The sequence below is a fragment of the Convolutriloba macropyga genome, chromosome 14 (genome assembly GCF_964194025.1).
Source record: "Convolutriloba macropyga chromosome 14, txConMacr16.3, whole genome shotgun sequence".
In the NCBI taxonomy this organism is placed as follows: domain Eukaryota; kingdom Metazoa; phylum Xenacoelomorpha; order Acoela; family Convolutidae; genus Convolutriloba; species Convolutriloba macropyga.
The window spans coordinates 34225857-34246079 of record NC_134481.1 but is presented as its reverse complement, the minus strand read 5'-3'; the positions used below and the strand labels follow the sequence as shown (position 1 = coordinate 34246079).

General features: G+C 35.0%; 2 protein-coding genes across 3 annotated transcripts in view; one reads left to right on the top strand and one right to left on the bottom strand.

Annotated features, from left to right (window-relative positions):
- The window catches only part of LOC142353668 (ankyrin repeat domain-containing protein 13C-like), a 46768-nt gene extending 39929 nt beyond the window's left edge, over positions 1 to 6839 (top strand). The window contains exon 9 of one of the 2 annotated variants that reach the window (XM_075405971.1): positions 6519 to 6839. In XM_075405971.1, the coding sequence (XP_075262086.1) occupies positions 6519 to 6760 (242 nt within the window). In that variant the 3' untranslated portion in view covers positions 6761 to 6839. Of the gene's footprint in view, positions 1 to 4961; positions 5231 to 6518 lie in introns of those variants that run through there. The other variant, XM_075405972.1, reaches the window with a different exon arrangement.
- Positions 6840 to 9729: 2890 nt separating this feature from the next.
- The window catches only part of LOC142353180 (uncharacterized), a 63761-nt gene continuing 53267 nt past the window's right edge, over positions 9730 to 20223 (bottom strand). The window contains exons 4-5 of the mRNA XM_075405399.1: positions 10906 to 11039; positions 9730 to 10019 (exon numbers count right to left, since the gene is read on the bottom strand). Coding sequence (XP_075261514.1) covers positions 9759 to 10019; positions 10906 to 11039 — 395 coding nt within the window. The 3' untranslated portion in view covers positions 9730 to 9758. The remainder of the gene's footprint in view (positions 10020 to 10905; positions 11040 to 20223) is intronic.

Here is a 20223-nt window from a genome sequence, read left to right as displayed (position 1 = left end):
TATACGTCATTCTCGACTTTCACTACGATTGTTTGACAACGAGCATAGAAGTCAGACTGTGGCTTTTTTTTCGGTGAAGTCTTACATTAATTGGCTATCTTTCTTGTGCGTGATATCACATTTTACTGCAATTTGTTTCATTTATCAGGTCAACTGTATGGTAAGTTTTTTGAGATAGCAATACTTACAACATTCCATGAAATAATTTTAGCACTATCTTATTGAATCTCAAATAAAATAACAAAAAATGAAGACGAAAATCAAAAGGGTTTTTGTGAATAATAATTTTATAATACTTTATAATTTTGAAAGACAATCTGTCGGCTATTTTTGACAACTTTACCAAACGGTTCCAGACAAAAACGAGACATGATCTAACTCTACTTGGTTTACAATACTTTGTTCATTTTTACCTGGTTTCAAGAACACTCATCATTTGCAAGAAGAGCTATGTTTGGATTATAAAATTTCAATTTTTAGTCAAAACAAGCTAGAGGTTTCGCATTTGATGGTTGTTTCTGATCAATTTTTTGAAACACCAGATTTTTTTTTATTTGCTTGTCCATGGCAAGTCAGACTTTTTATTTGTCAAACGACAATATGAAGAATCAGCCTGATGGGAATACTGAGTTGGTCAATATTTTTTGGTCGTGAGTTTTAAAAAAATTTGCTGGATAATAAACTAAAAAAGTGTAAAAAATTAAATGTCTTTTTAGAGAACACCTTTTGATTTTCCCAAACGTTGCACAATTTTAGTTAAAACTGTGAGGAAAAAACAATAAAATAATTACCAACTGTTTTCTAGCAATCTTATATGGAATCGTTGAAAGCTTAAATAAAACCATTCATGGTTCTGAGAAACCATAGCAAGATCATAAAAGAAACCTCTTGGATGGAACCATTTTCTTGGATGGACCATTCTTGGATGGAACTATTTATGGTTTCAAGGAAGAGTGAACCCGGTAATTTTGTGAGAAATACGATGTGGTTCTCTTGGATTTTTGTTTTGTGTAGCACGCAGTTTCATCTCTACATTATTTCAGGAGAATAAACGTAAATGGTTAAGTTTGACCATTTTTTAATATCCGATCACCTCCATTTTAATTCAACTGTTTTTTTGGTTTCCCTTGGCGGTGATTTTTTCGCTCGACATTAGTTAGATGATTAGAAATGAGATGTTTTTGTTGAATTGCTTAATCAGGGAAAACTCGCACTCTAGAATACCTCTAACTGTAAGCCCAACAGATCATTAATATTAGAACATTCGCAGTGAATTTGAGCATCAAAAATTTTGCATATTCATTAAATCCAACAATTATATCCAACAATAGTGTATAGTATTCCAACAATAGTGTATAGTATTCATAGACTGGTTTCTTGCATGGATGAACAGACCCAGTGCAGTAATGAAACAGATCTGTCAACATTTTTTGATTTAAGCAAAAGGATACAAAAGTAGCGGAATGGGCACTAAAAATGAAATCGGTTTTATAAGTTTTTACTAACGGCAACTATCATTTTCTTCGATACCCACTAGAAAAACCCACTTTTACTTCGCGAAAAACCAATCAAAGACCTTTTGTTTATATTGCCGGGTTTTTGTCGAGTTTCGAGTTATGGTTTTATATGAAACAAAGCTATTTATGTTTTTATGTTCAACTTTGCCGACATGTAAATTGCATGTCACACTCTTGTCACATTAACATATGACATATTGCTTTTAGCTTCTCAAAACTTTGAAACGTTGTCTTAATGTCCGGTATTTGATTCTAATGACCATGGAACCACTAGTTTTGACAACGTATTTTTAAAATGTTTTTTTTTTTTTACATATGATGCTGCTTAATGTCACTCAGTTGAATCTAATGCTTGAACGTTGAACCTTATTGCTATATTTTCTAAAATTTTCTGAAGATAGTGAAAATATATGTAGCCCAGATTTCAATTCTTCAATCTTTTGAACTGTGTTTTGATATGTTATAGTCGGTTATACGTCATTCTCGACTTTCACTACGATTGTTTGACAACGAGCATAGAAGTCAGACTGTGGCTTTTTTTTCGGTGAAGTCTTACATTAATTGGCTATCTTTCTTGTGCGTGATATCACATTTTACTGCAATTTGTTTCATTTATCAGGTCAACTGTATGGTAAGTTTTTTGAGATAGCAATACTTACAACATTCCATGAAATAATTTTAGCACTATCTTATTGAATCTCAAATAAAATAACAAAAAATGAAGACGAAAATCAAAAGGGTTTTTGTGAATAATAATTTTATAATACTTTATAATTTTGAAAGACAATCTGTCGGCTATTTTTGACAACTTTACCAAACGGTTCCAGACAAAAACGAGACATGATCTAACTCTACTTGGTTTACAATACTTTGTTCATTTTTACCTGGTTTCAAGAACACTCATCATTTGCAAGAAGAGCTATGTTTGGATTATAAAATTTCAATTTTTAGCATTTTAAAACGTTTTTGCGATAACTGAAGTTTGAGAAGTTGCTACGATAGAGAAGCTTCTGCCGTTTACCTCTTTTAGACTAATTCATCAACACAAAAATGATACAGACTACGCCTAATTTTCTTCTCTATTTAAATTTTTCCCAATAGAACTGTTATTTTGAGCAGACTCCTGTGGACAAGAGGAACCCAATGATTAAAATAATAATTTGTTTTTTTTTAAAAAAAAATTAATGATACTGATTTTGGTTTAATACTTTAATTTATAGAAAAAAAAATTGAAACTTTTTGAACATGAACAATATGGACATGGTTGATATTTAATTTTACATCTGGTGTTCAAACTCTTTGATCTCAGTTGACTCGTTTGAAATAGTGTCAAAAATTTTGATTAATTTCTGCTACTTTTCAAGCAAATGAAATTGCTGGAATTTTCTATTCTTTCAACAGACGCGAAAAAAAATCATTAGCATGTTTTTATGTCTAAATTCGTTTGACAAAATATGTCATGCCGAAAACACAATCATTAATTGTTGTATATGTTGTACTGTTGTATATATTAATTGTTGTATTGTTGTATATGTTGCTGAAGCCTAATTTGTTGAATATGAAAGGGAATTTTTTAGTCAATACAAACTAAGGGCTTCGAAAGGGCAAGGTAGGGGGTTCGACACAAAAATATGCGCAAGTCACATTTTTTATGGGTCACACGAAAACACGAACAATCAGCCTGACGAGAATATTATTTGTCAGTAACTGTCAGTTGTAATTTTTAACCAAAAATTTTGGATGATTTGAAAACAAAACGGTGAAAAATAAACGTGTTTTTAGAAATCGCAATTTTGATCCTCCCAGGGGCCGCACAATAACATTTTAAATCATGATGAAGAAAGCGAAATCGGAAATATTGACGAATTTAAAAGAAACTTACGATTCGGTTCTCTTACTTTATTTGTTTTGTTCAGCAACCAATTCCTTCTCCACATTATTTGTGGAGAATAATCGCAAATGGGTAAGTTTAATCGTTTTTTTTCAAAGTTACCGATCACCTCCGTTTTAGTTCAACATTTTTAGTTGCCCTTTGCGGTGGTTTTTTGCCTGACCGAGAAACCTCAAACTCTAGAACACCTGTTAACGCTAAACCCAACCAATCATTAATGTTAGAACCTTTTCAGTAAAATCGAGCATCAAAAAATTAGCATACTAAGTCAAAATCCAACAACCTTTTGATAACATGACCCGAAATTAAAACAATTATAGAGTTGCCATAAAAACAACTTAAGCACTGAACTAGTGTATGCTTTGATATTTGAACTCTAACACACAGTCAATGATCACAATAAATTATCAATTTTGTATCTCAATGATTTTACACAATTTTACTCGTTTTTACACAATGTGACATTAGAATACAGAACCAAAATTACCTATTCATGTTGTCAAATTTAGTGTCATTCCTTTCTCTCCATTTTTTTACGTGTCATTTCGAGAACTTTCTTTTCCAGGACACGAAGTTATGTTTTAAGTATGCGTATGAAAATATACAATTTTTGCATTTACGCTTTTCAAACTGATTTTTGCTTGATTTTACACCTGATTTTACTCCTGCTTATAATAACTAAAAAAAGTGAATAAAGCTGAATCACAAGTGCTCACTTCAAAATACTATTTAAATTTAAAAAAGTTAAGCAGAAATATTAAATTTGTGACCGCAAACCGGTTCACGGTATTTTTCAGGTAAAGTTGAGGTAAGTTAAGTCAATTGCACAACTTAAGTTCAGGTGAGGCAAAACTACCTAAGCGTTTCAGGTAAGTTAACTGCCATGTTTCTATAATGAGGAATGAAAATAGTGTATAGTATTCATAGACTGGTTTCTTGCATGGATGAAAAGATCCACTGGGTCAAAATTTTTTGTTGTCAACATTTTTTTTAGGAAAAGCGTACAAAAGTAGCGGAACGGACACGGAACACGCTATTGAATATCAAATTCGCATCAAAATTTTAACACTAAAAACGAACTCGGATGCAAGAAATTTTACTAAATGCAACTATCACTTTCTTTGATACCCAGAGTAAAAAACCGCATTCCAGTATTTATGAACTGTGAGCCGGTCAGATCCAATTATTTGCCGAAGTCAGAATATGGCCTACTTCATTTTACTCTGTATTTAGGAGAAAAGTTGCATTTATTAAAAGAATAAGTCTGTTAAATTATGGGGAAGAACGATTGATATACACAATTTTGGGTCTTTCCCATAATAGCCCCCACCCCAGCTAAGTGGTCAGATAACCTACCCAGGTTGAGGAGCCAGACCGAAAGTCGATATGTCCAGACCGTCCCAGACGGAAAGTGCCTATGTCCAGACTTTCGTACGTTCAAAATTTTTTATATATAGCCCCCCAAAAAATGGTAATTATAAAAGGGGGACTCACCCTCTCAAAAACAAGACGTTGGTTACTTTTTATTTTTTATATTTCTATTGAATTGACAGAAGAAATACCAGTGGCTCTTCCTGGAGGATTCCCAAGTTACACAGAAGTGATACTGAAACGAAGTCCCAATATCAAACTATGCGTCACAGTTGACAACTTCGATTGGAAATTACCCTCTGACGTCAGAGAAGACGACAGTCTATTCGAAGTGCCCGCAGATTGCAAAGAGAGCCCCAAGGCTAATTTGAAGAAGTTGAGAGATGCGCTCAAACTTTAGGCACAACTACTCGGAAGTCTATAAGTTAAAAATCAAAACTGTTCTCACCCCCCCCCCCGCCCCCTTTCCCACAAACTAGTCGCCGGCACAAATAACATATTATTCGGGCTTCCATGTGCAGGCATGCATTTACTTACATAAAGTCTCCCGTGTAACATTAAAACGAGACATCAACGTAAAATGTGACTGGGGGTGAGGGGTCAGGGTCTCAATCATATCTCAATGATTTTACACAATTTCACTCCTTTTTTCACAATATGATATTAGAATAGAGAGCCGAATTTACCTATTGATGTTGTCAAATTTAGTGTTATTCCTTTCTCTACATTTTTTTACGTGTCATTTCGAGAACTTTCCTTTCCAGGACACAAAGTTATGTTTTAAGTATGCGTATGAAAATATACAAATTTTGCATTTACGCTTTTCGAACTGATTTTTGCTTGATTTTACACCTGATTTTACTCCTGCTTATAATAACTAAAAAAAGTGAATAAAGCTGAATCACAAGTGCTCACTTCAAAATACTATTTAAATTAAAAAAAGTTCAGGTAAAGTTGAGGTAAGTTAAGTCAATTGCACAACTTAAATTCAGGTGAGGCAAAACTACCTAAGCGTTTCAGGTAAGTTAACTGCCATGTTTCTATAATGAGGAATGAAAATAGTGTATAGTATTCATAGACTGGTTTCTTGCATGGATGAAAAGATCCACTGGGTCAAAATTTTTTGTTGTCAACATTTTTTTTAGGAAAAGTGTACAAAAGTAGCGGAACGGACACGGAACACGCTATTGAATATCATACTCGCATCAAAATTTTAACACTAAAAACGAACTCGGATGCAAGAAATTTTACTAAATGCAACTATCACTTTCTTTGATACCCAGAGTAAAAAAACCGCATTCCAGTATTTATGAGCTGTTAGCCGGTCAGATCTAATTATTTCCCGAAGTCAGAATATGGACTACTTCATTTTACTCTGTATTTAGGAAAAAAGTTGCATTTATTACAAGAATAAGTCTGTTAATTTAAGGGGAAGAACGATTGATATACACAATTTTGGGTCTTTCCCATAATAGCACCCCCCCCCCCAGCTAAGTGGTCAGATATCCTACCCAGGTTGAGGAGCCAGACCGAAAGTCGATATGTCCAGACCGTCCCAGACGGAAGGTGTCTATGTCCAGACCCTCCCAGACGGAAAGTGCCTATGTCCAGACTTTCGTACGTTCAAAATTTTTTATATATAGCCCCCCAAAAAATGGTAATTATGAAAGGGGGACTCACCCTCTCAAAAACAAGACGTTGGTTACTTTTTAACTTTTATATTTCTATTGAATTGACAGAACAAATACCAGTGGCTCTTCCTGGAGGATTCCCAAGTTACACAGAAGTGATACTGAAACGAAGTCCCAATATCAAACTATGCGTCACAGTTGACAACTTCGATTGGAAATTACCCTCTGACGTCAGAGAAGACGACAGTCTATTCGAAGTGCCCGCAGATTGCAAAGAGAGCCCCAAGGCTAATTTGAAGAAGATGAGAGATGCACTCAAACTTGAGGCACAACTACTCGGAAGTGTATAATTTAAAAATCAAAACTGTTCTCACCCCCTTTTCCCACAAACTAGTCGCCGGCACATATAACATATTATTTGCGCTTCCATGTGCAGGCATGCAATTACTTACATAGTAAATAATAAAGTCTCCTGTGTCACATTAAAACGACACATATCAACATAAAATGTAACTGTTTTTTTAGGGGGAGGGGGGAGGGTCACAACGGAAGGGGGTAGAATAGCTGGCAGTATTACACTATATCTGTTCTAAGATGTAAATGTATTCTTACAAAGATGACTTATAATAACTAAAAAAGTTGAATAAAGCTGTAATCACAAGTGTTTACTTCAAAACACAATTTATAAAAAACAGTTAAGCAGAAAGTTTAAATTTGTGACCGCAAACCGGTTCACGGAACGTTTCAGGTAAGTTAACGTGTTTTTTTTCAGGTAAAATTACCTTGTGCTTTTGGGGTTTGAGCTCTTTGCTTTTAATTCTAACTAGACATTTGACTAAACCTAGTAAAACCAGTCGCGGTGTTTTACCAACTTATTTCGCTAATCTGACAAATCGCTAATCGCTTAGGTTTGTCAAAATGTCAACAAAAGTGCGAAAATGTGAGAATACCTTCTCCAGCAAGTAGTTAATTCTCATAAAAAACTTTTGCAATACAATATTTGAACTCATGTCCGTGTTATGATTACCCAAATTCCAAATTGTTGTCAAATTGCCCAGAGATTGAGAGTAAAGATTAAAAGTTATCACTAAAAAGCAGGTACTGAAAGGAAAACTATTTATTTTGAGTCCTGTAAACGTTATTTAATTAAAATAGACAAATTGCAAAAGGAAAACCAGTAATGTTGGCAAAACTCTTCATTGCGAACTAACTTACAAATGACTAGATGCATAATTTTGCCAAAAAACTAGGAAAGATTTGTGCTATGAATTTTGAAATTTTCTAAACTCAAATAATTAAACAATCATCTACAATTATCCATCCTCATCTTTCTCAACCGGCTATTGTAGCGCTCCTAATTTTCTTTACATTTCAAAGAATCTGAAATGTATTTTTTTTAAAGATCTGTTCACACATTTTCACGATTTTTGAAGTCAAATTGGAGTAGTGATTTTGGTCACGCCGAAACAGGAAATGGAGCGAAAAAGCGAGTGGTTTTGCGGCGTGAATCTTTTTTGCTCTAATTTTAAAGTAGAGTGAGAAAACGGTGTTTGAACAAAAATTCGGTTTCTCGGTAGTGGTTTTTTGTTCACACGCGGCAACTTCACTTTGATTTTTACTTTTTTTTCAATTTTTTGCATCTGACTTTTTTAGAAATGTCTTTCCCAATTCACTCACAATCCGCTCTAGGTCTAGTTTATTTGTTTAATCAATGAAAACTCTTTGAATTGTACGTCAGGACTTGTCCTGCTATGTTTTTTACTTCGCCGAACAAAAAAATCTTTTGCTTTACTGCATTTTGCCGGTTTTTCAACATTTTTCTAGTTTCTCTCTTCTCTCATTTTGTTAAAAGTGATTTTGAACATCAGTTTCCCAGTAAAGCAATTCACAATGAACAGAGTCAGTACAAAAAATTGAAGTCAGAAATAGAAACGGGATAAACCCATAAAGTCCAATTTTAGATGCCCGCTATTTGAACGTCTTTCTTATAAGTCTTAGTTACAATCTCTAATGCCTAATGGTATTGATAGTAGCCCCTGTAGCCTCTCTCTAAGAAACAGAAGTATGTTCAACTACGAAATTCCATCAAAATAAATCGGACTTAAAAAATATTTTTTTAAAAAATCTTTTTTTTTCAATACCTTCTATTCTTTCAATCCCAATCATGCTTAATGGAATCAACGGTGGTTATTTTCCGGCAATCTGCCGGGTGTTTTTACAACTCGTGACTGACTCTGAAGTGAAAGCAATAGACTTTTGCATGAAATAGCAATTGATTAATGCCAATTTTTGAATAAATCTAACAAAATGTAAGACCGGAAAACATTTTTAACTACTCATTACGAATTTTGCTTGCCTTTTTCATATAAAATAACTTTTAATCTGTAGGTAGGGCTATTCAGCATTCTGATTATATCCAAAAATACAATGATCGAAGTAGAAATTGGACTGCCCTGCATGATTAAATCAACTGGAATCGGAATTAACAGAACATCTTCTCATTCTGAAAAAAAATGAAGCGCAGAAAAAAACTCAGTTGCAAAATCCATAAACAAAATCCATTGTCCTTTCCCTTAAATGGGGTACCTAACCGAAATCAGTATTTCGTTTTGGCATATTGCCTTTAGAAAACAGTTTGTGATTAATTTTTTAATTGCTCTCAAACGAAGTTTATAGCATTTATTTTAGTGCTGTCGGAATTTTTATGCAATTTCTTGCTTGACCGATTTTTCGTCTGACCCATTTGACTTTTGTCCTCAAAAACGGGATAAACAGGTAGCGCCCAGCGGGCATTAAGTGCGCCTAGAGCCTTTCAGCTCACTAGTCTCCAAGTATGCGATTAACAGAAACTGTTTTGGAGACTTATACTTATGGTGTGAAGGGCGGTTCTTAGACGTTGAACCCCTCACAAACCCCCCCCCCACATCGGCCCTCTCTCGTTTCGACCCCTCCCACCCCCTCCAATCCCTACCCCTTCACATCGTTCAGGCCGTAAGGGCTCCATGCAGCTAAAAAGCCCCCTCCAACCTTCCCCCATGTTGCCCCCCCCCCCCCAGACACACACACATCACCCCCCTTCCACCCCCCCCCCCCTGTACGCTTACCTCACGCCCCTTCAATTAAGCTAAAGTTAGCCTCACCAAACGGTGGATAGCAACTGACGAAGCCAACCAATCATCAGTCGTTTGAGAGCAATTGGCCCGATGTTAGTCGGTTATGTTATAAAGAATAAATTCTAATCTTTAATATCGTGCGGGAAAAGTTTGACGGCAGCCCGTTCTCTTTTATCCTCTGCTACTTCTATACACATTTGAACAAATAATTTCCAAATCGTTCGTTATTTACTTTTCATGGTAGAACAGATTGGTCTAAAGTAGGAAAATTTTGACAAATCCATGACTGCTCCTTACAAATAACATTTTCCTTAAACCAATCAAATGTCAGATGTAGCTCCAATCTTTCGTATGGGATAAAAATGACAGAGTCGTTCAATTGTCCCACAGGAATGACGTAATTCTTGTTCGTCACTCCTCCACTGAGTCTAATGGGACCAGATCCAAATCCAACTACAGAGACTACATTCACACACAAGTTCTGAGCATACGTCGACTGAAACATTAGAATTGTCAGAAACTATAGGTGAAATGCTGCTTCAACTGGTAGCTTAATCTGTTCTCTGTTCGTTCAAACCAACGAAAAATGTGAGAAGAATGTAACTTCACATATGCTAAATCAAAATTTTGCAAAAAAATTATCAAATATATAATAAGTTTTGATATAAAATCCACAATGCTATAACTTGTTTTTTTATAAATTTGTTGTAGATAGTGAAATTTTTAGCACCACCCACGACCAGTACCTCCGCCCGGGTCGAGGTGTCACCACTAAAAATTGCTAAAAGATGTAAGATTTGCGGTGAATTTGAGTAAAAGTGTAAGATTTGCGTTCAATGCGATGAATGCGGTGAAAAAAAACTTTTAAGCGGTGAAAATTTTTTTCAGCGCTTAAGCGGTGAAAGAAAATTTTTCACCGCTACAAGCAGGATGCGGTGAAAAAAAATTCCACCGCTACCAGTAGAATGTGGTGAAAAAAAAATTTTCACCGATACCGGCAGAATGCGGTGAAAAAAAAATTTCACCGCTAAAATCGCAAATCTTACAAATATTCACCGCGCTAATTTCAACGCTTATCTTATATTCACAGGAAATATTCCTTGTACGCCAGTTTCTTTTTTGTAAGAATTCCGGCGAATGCGGTGAAAATTTTTCACCGCAAAATTCAACGCAATTCTTACAAAAATTCACCGCTTTCAGCGGATTCAACGCTAAAAGATGCGGGCGCTTTGCGGTGAAAAAAGTTTTTTTCACCGCTATTCACCGCTAATCTTACATTATTTTTTGTCAAAACCTCGACCCGGGCGGTATTACAGTACCCAATAATCGTATAATTACGTATTTGGGGGCTATGCACTTTATGTTGGCAGTATGTAAAATACCCTAATAAGATTGAGTCGTCTATTGACAGATGAGTAGTTGGCCGCCTTGGCCCAGTAAGCCTCGGGTGAGAGTCCAAACCTCTGACCAAATCTCTTGTACATTTCACATTGGTCAACACAACATTCGCCCATTTCTAAACAAATAACAAATTTTTTCGGAGGAAAGCAAAGCAGATAAAGTATAAAAGTGTAGTTCTGTTGACACTTATCACAAATTTTTCTTCTGTGGCTAGAAAAATGTTTACCGCATTCTGCACCAGTCTTCCTATAAGCAGCATTGCCAATTTGTGGCGCAGTTTTAAACCGGAGTATATATAGCCAGAAATCATTTTACACTCCTAATTTTGAACAATGACAATAATAATAAATATGAATTTATCTATCTTGATTTCCCCCTGTAAGTGTGATTCAGTTTTACCTCAAGTCCTTTAGGGTAACCGATTCTGAAAATCTTTAACGGTTCTGACTTCAAAAACACTTTTAACGCTCGCTTAAATTCAGTTTGATTGAGCAATTGCGAAAACCAAGAAATATTGTAGCAAATAAATAAATAAATGTGTTTCTGCGTAATCGCAGTGGAGCAGCATTAGGCTTTCAGTCTGCAGTGTATTAACAGTAGCCTGTTCTCAGCTGTCCTTTTTCAAACATTCCCCACATCTCAGACTGTTCAATTGGTGAGCATGAATGCTCTTTTTTCGTGACTATGGCCACTTTTTTTGCGTCTGAGACTTTCACGTGGTACCATTATTGCAGCCAACAATGGTCAGGCTATGGTAAACCTGAAGTTATGGTTAAGTAAGAGCTCATCCTCACACAAGCAGCTTCACGGAGGCAGGGGATTGAACTCTCAATCATTGGCGTGTGAATAACACACCTTACCTCTCGGCTATCACGCCAAATTAAAGCCCTGGTCACGAGCGGTTTCAAATCTTGCAAGAATATTGCAAGATGATTCAAAACATGAAAGATTCTTGCAAGAATCTTACAAGATATCAATCAAGGCAAGAAATGAATCCGGGTACAAAAAAATTTAGGAAACATCTTTGAGGCAAACTATTGTTTATTAAACAAATTACAAAACCGAACTCAATGAAAAAAAAAATTAGCTCAGATTCAAAATCTTGTAAGAATCTTGCAAGAACCTTGCAAGTTTTGAATTCTGGAAAAGTTTTTGTGTTTTTTGGTAGCTGAAACTAACTGAAAACCAAGCAAACGACTATTACCTGAATTATTGATCAGCAGAACTGAATTAGTACATTTGATTGGGTGCTTTGCTTTTATTTTGTGTTGTTTTGGAGAGAGCTTTTTGAGCCAGTTTTTTTTAACCTAGTGCTCTGCTCAACTCTCCTATATTTATTTTTTGTAACTCCAACACTGCCGGTCTCAAGCCCGGAAAGAAAAAGTAGGAGAGTGAAAAAAAAATCAAACCGGAAAAAAATCAAAGTCGGTTTTTTCGAATTGACTTGAGATTGTTTTCCGACATATAAATACTTTCTTGTTCTTAGCGTTCGTTTTCCGCTCCACCAGTTGTCCCCTGCAGCCAGATTATTAGACAAATGTGGATTCAAACTCTTGCTAGAATCTTGCGAGCAGCATTCAAAAACTTGCAAAAATCTTGCAAGTCGGATTCAAAACCTTGCAAGATTCTTGCAAGTTTTAAAATTTTTTAATCACCAGGGAGTGCATTTCTGTACTTAGCTACACGAATGAAAAAATATGGCTTGCATTGCTTTTGCTTGAACTTCATGACATGAAACAAAAACTAAATAAATCAAAAAAGAGTGTCCTGAAATCACCACCACTGATCTTTCAGAAGTCATTTAGATACGGCACTGTTAGTCTAACTAATCGAATCTTTTCCGTTTGTGTCCCTGCTCCCAGCTTAGTGGGCGCACATTATTGGATATAACCCACAAATTAGTTGCAGGCGTTTTTCAAACAAGAACATTTTTTTGTCGTTCATGTTAACTCCCAGAACAGTTACAGCATCATCTTCCAAAGGAATTGAAAATCTTGCGAGATACCAGAAATACATTCAAAAAACTTAATGAAAACAGTAATTAGTCTTGTAAAAATTTTCCACACTAATGGTAGCTGAAATCCAAAATAACAAAAACCTGAACACTTATCAGAGCCATAACGCTAATTCGACTACGATGACAAGCCTACAAAAATTAAATTTTTAGTTTGACTGAAAAAAACTCGCACAACGTTTATTTTTGTTATCGTAAGGTGCCAGACTAAGGCCCTATCAACCCTACGAAGAGGCATAATATAAAAACAATCATAATTTTGTTTCCTCAATGCTAAACTGAAAACAGTTTTTTTTATAAATCAGCGAAATAAAAAGCACCAAGGTGGACGGTAAATCAGCAAGTTCATGTTTTTTTGGTAACGCCCGAATAGAGAACAAAAAGATTTTTGACTCACCTAGATATGGCAGAGACAGAAAAAGGAGGAACGGCAAAAATGGAGGAAAATTGGAACTTTTTGACCGCTAAACTTAACTAAAATTTCACATCTTTTTTCTTGCATATTCCTGCCCCTCACAGCAGCATGCACTCAATTAGCCCCAGGAACCTACCTAAAGGTAGAAAAGGCTAAAACAGGCATTGACTGAACAAAGGAGACGGTTTCCCTCTAGGCAGGATATTCAAGAATCTAATGGTGAAAAGCAAACTTATGCAAAAACAATATCAACATTTTCATTGTTGTATAGGATTTTGTCCCTGAAGTAACGAATAAAATATTGCATTTGATTGTCACGGGGAAAATTCAAATCGCGTAAGCTCAATTGATGAATGGAGTTAAACACTTTTGCACCCCTATAAGCAATTGATTGCTTGAATAACTGTCCTTTTAACCTTTCACTTTGGGAGTTGATATTATGTCAACGCTTGACGAGCCTAAATTCCTGGAATCTTGACGATCTCAAATGAGATTGTTTAAATATTCGACGTCAAAGAGATTATTATACGATCTTGAAGCAAATTGAAGCAAACCATATGTATATATATATATATATATATATATTATATATATATATATATATATAAAAAGATTATGAATAGGCAAGATTCTATGCAACTCGAGAAGATTATCAACATGATCGAATTTGCGTAGAAAACAAATCCTTCGGATAAACTTATTTTGCAGACGCTTCAGCATATTCAGTTCCGATTTTGAATTATAACCGGACACCAAAATTCCGTTCTGCATTTTAGGCTGTATGTATAGATCGTAGCAATTTAGCAAGTCTAAATTTATTTATTTAAAAACTGACGCATCGAATAAGTCAAACCAACCAACTTGGATATAGATCAGAGAAAACTGTTAATATGAGTCTTTTACTTCAAGTTTTTATTAACTATGATTCCAGTTTTTATCAACTAAATATTTTACACTCGATACTGAAAAAGAGTTTTAGAGTTGAGGTAACAATTGAAATGATCTTGATCTTTAAAAACAAGATTTTAGTCTTGTATTGATTTAAAGTAAGTTTATTTGATTTCGTCCATTCATTGATAATGTGAAATTCACAATTTACATGGTTGGCGTCATTATTCCGCATGTCGAACAAGACGGAAGTGTCATCAGCAATATGAAATATTTCAGAATTTTGAAAGACGTGATGCAAATCATTGATGTAGATGATTAAAAAAGAGGTCGGAGATTAGACCCCTGAGGCACTCTACAAATAAATGGAAGAGCTGCAGAGATACTGGACATCACCTTAACAAATTGCTACCTCTTTTCTAAATAATTAGACAGGCATGATAGAAGAAGATAACCGCGAATTCCATATGATTATTAAGTTTCTAATAGTATAGAGTGATCAAGTGTGTCAAATGCTTTTTTAAGTCAAGAAATATAGCAACTGAAAGCTCATAATTATGCGTCAAATGATGTCTAATAGTTTCGATAATATTAACTAACGCATCTACAGCAGACTTTTTAGGCCTAAGCCCGAAATGATTACAAAAGAACAAATTAAAGTATTTAAAGTAGTCTAACAATCGGTTGTATAAAACGAGCTCGAAAATTTTGCTTACAAATGGAAGCAAAAAGTTCTGCCGTTAATAGTTAGGATTGACTTCACGGCAATACCTTTGCACATTTGAACTCTGCTGGAAAAGTTCCGACGCGAAAATGTTCATTTGTTAAATTCAACAGCGGACCACTGATTACAATTACTGTTATTTTAATTGAAACAGCGGGTATATCATCAACAACTGAGGAGTTATTTGCTCGCAAGGAATTTATGATCTCTTCCACTTCGGAGGAGGTTACAGGTTTGAATGCCATTGAAAAATCAACTTCATCGATAATCAAAAAATCAACAGTTTGCGGTGATCGAGAGCTGCGGGTCAATGCCAAAGAAAAACACGTAGATTACTGACTAAATATCAACATCATTTTCAACAAATTTTCTATTGAGGGAAACCTCAGTTGGAATTGATGGTTCTATGTTTTTGCACATAGCCAAGTTCAATGCCTCAAAAAATTTTTGGGGTTATCCATACTCTTTTTAATTTGCGTTGCGTAATACTTTCTCTTAGCAGATCGAATAGATCTTGTAATAACCAACTTTTATATAGACATTGCAGCTAGATTTCTTGAAGTGGGAAAGTGATTAACTTGCTTCCGAATATGGTTGCTGTTCGACATAATGTTTTTAAGTGAATTAGTTATCCGTGGTCTTGATTGTTAGGATGTTTTCATGGAAAGACGCCGGGGAGCAAAAATTTTTTACCGCATTTTGTATATTGCACTCGATCAAATCGAAAATCTTGCCATGTGCTAAAAACAAATTCTCAGAATATGTTCTTTTTTTAAAATATCCGATCATTTTCTATATTCGAAGGAAGTTTCTTCAAAACTTTTTTTTTCTACTATTGACAACATGATCAACGAAGACAGGGATATGATCCTTTATAGAGGACTCGATTTTTACCGGTTTTTTGTATTTTTGAAGAATGGATATTCGTTGAGATCTGATCGAGCAAAAAAGAAGAAGTTTTTTGTTTCTAGCAGGATTTTGAATAACTTGCTGAAAGTTATGGCTGCTAATTACATTCAAATAACTTTTTTAAAAAGCAGGTGGTTGAAATATGTCAATGTTAAAATCATTAAGACAATCCAATCCCGGTTACTCTCAGCACCCGATTCCATTAGTGCGTTTAACTCCTCAACGAAATCAGCAGCTTTTGAGTTAAGAGGTTGATAGATAATCAGAATGCCAAATTTGATATTTTCGTTTTTCCATTGTCTCTCCAGCAGAGTCCTCTATAACAGCCAAAGCGCATTAGGAAACAAGTAGGCCTAGACCTCCTTCTCTGGTTCGGCGTTTTTTAGTTATTAATTTGCCGAAGCCTGGAATTGACATTGAGTCTATATGGTCCAGGTCAATCAACCAAGTTTCAGTTAAAACAATAACAGTTGGTTTGACATTTGAAGAACTTAGAAACAGAAGCAACTAACAAAACTGCCCCCTGAGAGTGCGATTAATAAATTGTAGCACCTGACACATTTTATATTCAGGAGTGAGCACCGAGTTGACTTTTATTTCAGGTTCCATTTGAGGTATCACAGTTGGTAGAGAAATTCTGCGTCGTTGAATTAATCGTTGAGAAGATGGCCACCATCAAAGAGATTTCTCATCTTCTACACTTTTTTGTTCCTCCATGTAAAGAAGATGTTGCAATATTTGGTTCGCAGTAACTCAATTCTGTGATCAGCTTTCATCGTGCAGAAGAACCGCAAACGTGGGGCCTCAAGTCTTCGTTAATTTTAACGTCTTTTGTCTCTGCTGCTTTAGCTAAGATTTTGTTGTTGTGATGGATAATGAATTTTGTAATACGCCTCGAGAATCGTACAATCATTTGTCTATTGCCGCGTTTCTTTTTCCGGAGTCTATGCACAATTGAGATATCTTGCTCATTTATTTCGGTTTCAAGGAATCTTCCAAGTTCGACGACTTTATGGACACTAGCTGAGTTGTTTCAGGGCAAGTTGTTTCATTCTGGTCAATATATGTGGCTTCAGGGATACCACTGATGCGGAAATTTTTTCTTCTGTTGTATTGTTTCAACTCTTCAGAATGGGCCATAGTTTTTTGAGGTCAGTTCTGTTAACCGCGCTGTCAATTTTTTGAAGCAGTTTTTCTTGTAGCTCTCTCTTTCTTTTTTTACAAGAGCATTGTCGATTGCAGTCACCATGGCTTTTTAACTTTCAATCTGAATTTTGATACTAAAAATTAATTGGCATTGAATTTTCAAGAGACTTTTTGGTAGTGGATTCCACTGTCTTGTTTATCGTAGCTTCGATAACTTTAACCATTTCCTCGTTTTTTTTTTCACGAGCATTAGTTAGGGCACTTAGCACAACTGCGGTTTTCCTCTCACCAGTTGATGTAGGTTGTGGCGTTGGCATTTGCGCCAGGAAAATTGGCTGTTGATCAGTTGTTTCATGCGTCTCAATTTCAGGAGTTTCAGTTTCAGGGGTCTCAATTTCAATGGAAGAGGGAATTTCCGACACCACTGTCTCTGAATCTATTTATTATGTTTATCACAACAATTAGGTTAAAGTTAAGCTAATTCGAAAAATGTATAGTTTGCTGGAATTTAACTTACAGTTTTCTAGGACGCCAATCGGTATAACTTGCTCTTGCTAATTTAAGAAAAATTTTTTTAAAGTTTGCGAACTAAAAACTAGTATAAAACGTTTGAGGTTTTTGTGTGAAAGACAACATTAAGAACTATTCACAAAACGATATTTTTATTATTCTTGATTCCATCATTTGAGAATATATAGTGCTACTTTGTCCTCTGCATAACTTGAATTCATTGCTCTGAGTAAACAGTTGCTTTTTCATTTCTAATATGAATGCAAACAACTTATTCATCCTAAGCGATTATTAGGACGCCAATTATTGCTTATGGTTTTAATATTGGTGTCTGTTAACCCAAGTAGAAATCATCGATCAAAAATTACTAGCGATTAAATCAACAAAAATTGTGTGTTGGAGCTACCAGTGTCGTGTTCTTCAAATTTTATGGACAATGATAAGCTGTGAGAGGGAGCTGTGAAACCGTTAAAATCATACCTATTTAAACAAACTAAAGACTGTTCATGAAGGATATACGAAGAGGCATAATCTGATACTAAATAAAGTAAATAAGTTCAGAAAAAATTATAGAAAGTTATTTCTTAATGTTTTTTATATCGCTTATGCAAAGAAGCTGACGGCTCAGTTCAGTGCTACAAGTGGCAATGGAAAATTAGTTGTTTTTGCTGAACGAAATAATTGTCGACTTTTCTTCCTTTGTCGACTATTCGTCTTTTTTCGTCCTTTCTTATTCACTCTCTGGATTCTCAAAAATCTTGCTTTGACTGCTTTCTTTTCCCGTTTCTTTTTTCCTTGATTTTTGCGACAACTACGACAATTGCGCTCAGCGCCAAAGTATCAAGAATTACTGAGTTGGATATCAATCTGTTAACATTGGCTGACCGACAACTGCTTTAGACGTAACGTTAACTTAATTGTTGCAACTAATCAAAATTTTTTTGCGCATGTTTCATTGATATGTATTAATTTTGCCTATAAAATAAACAAAGAATATTTATTGAATCTTGATGGGTTTCTTGCTGTTTGAAATTACAACATAGGCAGACAACAGATTGTGACAATCTTGGACAATTCTTTAATCTTCGAACAACAAACTGCTTCTTGTAAATATTTTTTATTTGCTGATCCTGTTGATAAAATGGACTAAAGCTGTGATGTAATTGCTAGGTTCAGTGAACTTATTACTTTGGCATGCAGAGTTCAAGCCTATCATTTATCAGAATAGAGTTCCCCAGCTTGGTGGGTGCATATTATTTGCACCCCCCCCCCCCCCCCGCCCCATGATGATATGTGCTTTGTAACTTGGCATGTGCTCGCCAAGTGCTCGGTATGTGCCATATAAGGAAAATAAAGGTTAACTCATTTTGCTTCAGAAATTGTAAGATTGCCTGATGCGTGCTTGAACAGGTGAGACGGAGCTGTGAAACTGTTATCATCAAACGTATTTAAACAAACTAAAGTCTGTTCATGAAGGATATACGAAGAGGCATAATCTGATACTAAACAAAGTAAATAAGTTAAGAAAACAAATTAAAGAAAGTTATTTCTTAATGTTTTTTCTATTTATTGCTTATGCAAAGAAGCTGACGGCTCAATTCAGTGCTACAAGTGGAAACGGAAAATTAGTTGTTTTGCTGAACGAAATAATTTTCGACTTGTCTTTTTTCGTCGTTTCTTATTCATTCTCTGGATTCTCAAAAATCCTGCTTTGACTGCTTTCTTTCCCGTTTCTTTTTTCCTTGATTTTTACGTCAACTACGACAATTGCGCTTAACGCCAAAGTATCAAGATTTACTTTTTTCTCCAAAACATGTAAATTAATAATATAACCGAAAAGTTAAAGTTTACATGCCTTCAGAAGAATCACGGATATTTATTGAAATAATCAAAATTATACATCAAACTTCTGGTTATTAATTGATGTTACCCATTAAGCTGTTCGTTCTACTATATAAAAAATAAGACACGAATGATCCTAATTGTCTAACTATTGGAAAACTTTCATGCTGACGTTGGGAAAACTCTGTTAAATTTTTTTTTGAAAAGAGTTTTGTTCTCCATCGCTCTTACGTTAGAGGGTAACTTATTCCATTTTTGTATGCTCTTCAAAATCAAAGATCTTTTACTCTGCTTAGTATACTTTTGCATTCTTATTATCAGCTGTTTTGTCCGTTTGTTCTGCTTTAACTGTAGGCGGTTTGCACAATTTTTAAATGTTTCTGATACTATCCTCTGATTCAAGTCTGTGTGGAGTTTCAATATACTAAACTTTGAAAAAATTGATTCAGCTGATAGGACATGCAATATGAGAAGGATATCACGAAAATGATTGAATTTACGACGCATATAACACAGTTTATGCCCCAATTAATCTGCCGATTTATACGCTGTATATTTTTTTGCTTACAATGTTTGTAAATAAACTCCACTGAATGACAAATGAGACATGACTAAAGATTTGAAAACTTGCAGCCTTACTTCCAAAGGTATATGGTTTCTTACTAGATATAGTGAGCGGTTGGCGGCCACCACTTTTTTCAAAACTACATTTATATGTGCTTCAAAAGTCAATTTTGAGTCAAGGTGTATTCCTAGGTAACGACAACTCTCAGCAGGTTTTATTAAATTTCCGTTAAAAGTAACTTTTGGATCCAATTTGTCACTGCTAGAAAAAAAAGTAGTTCTGTTTT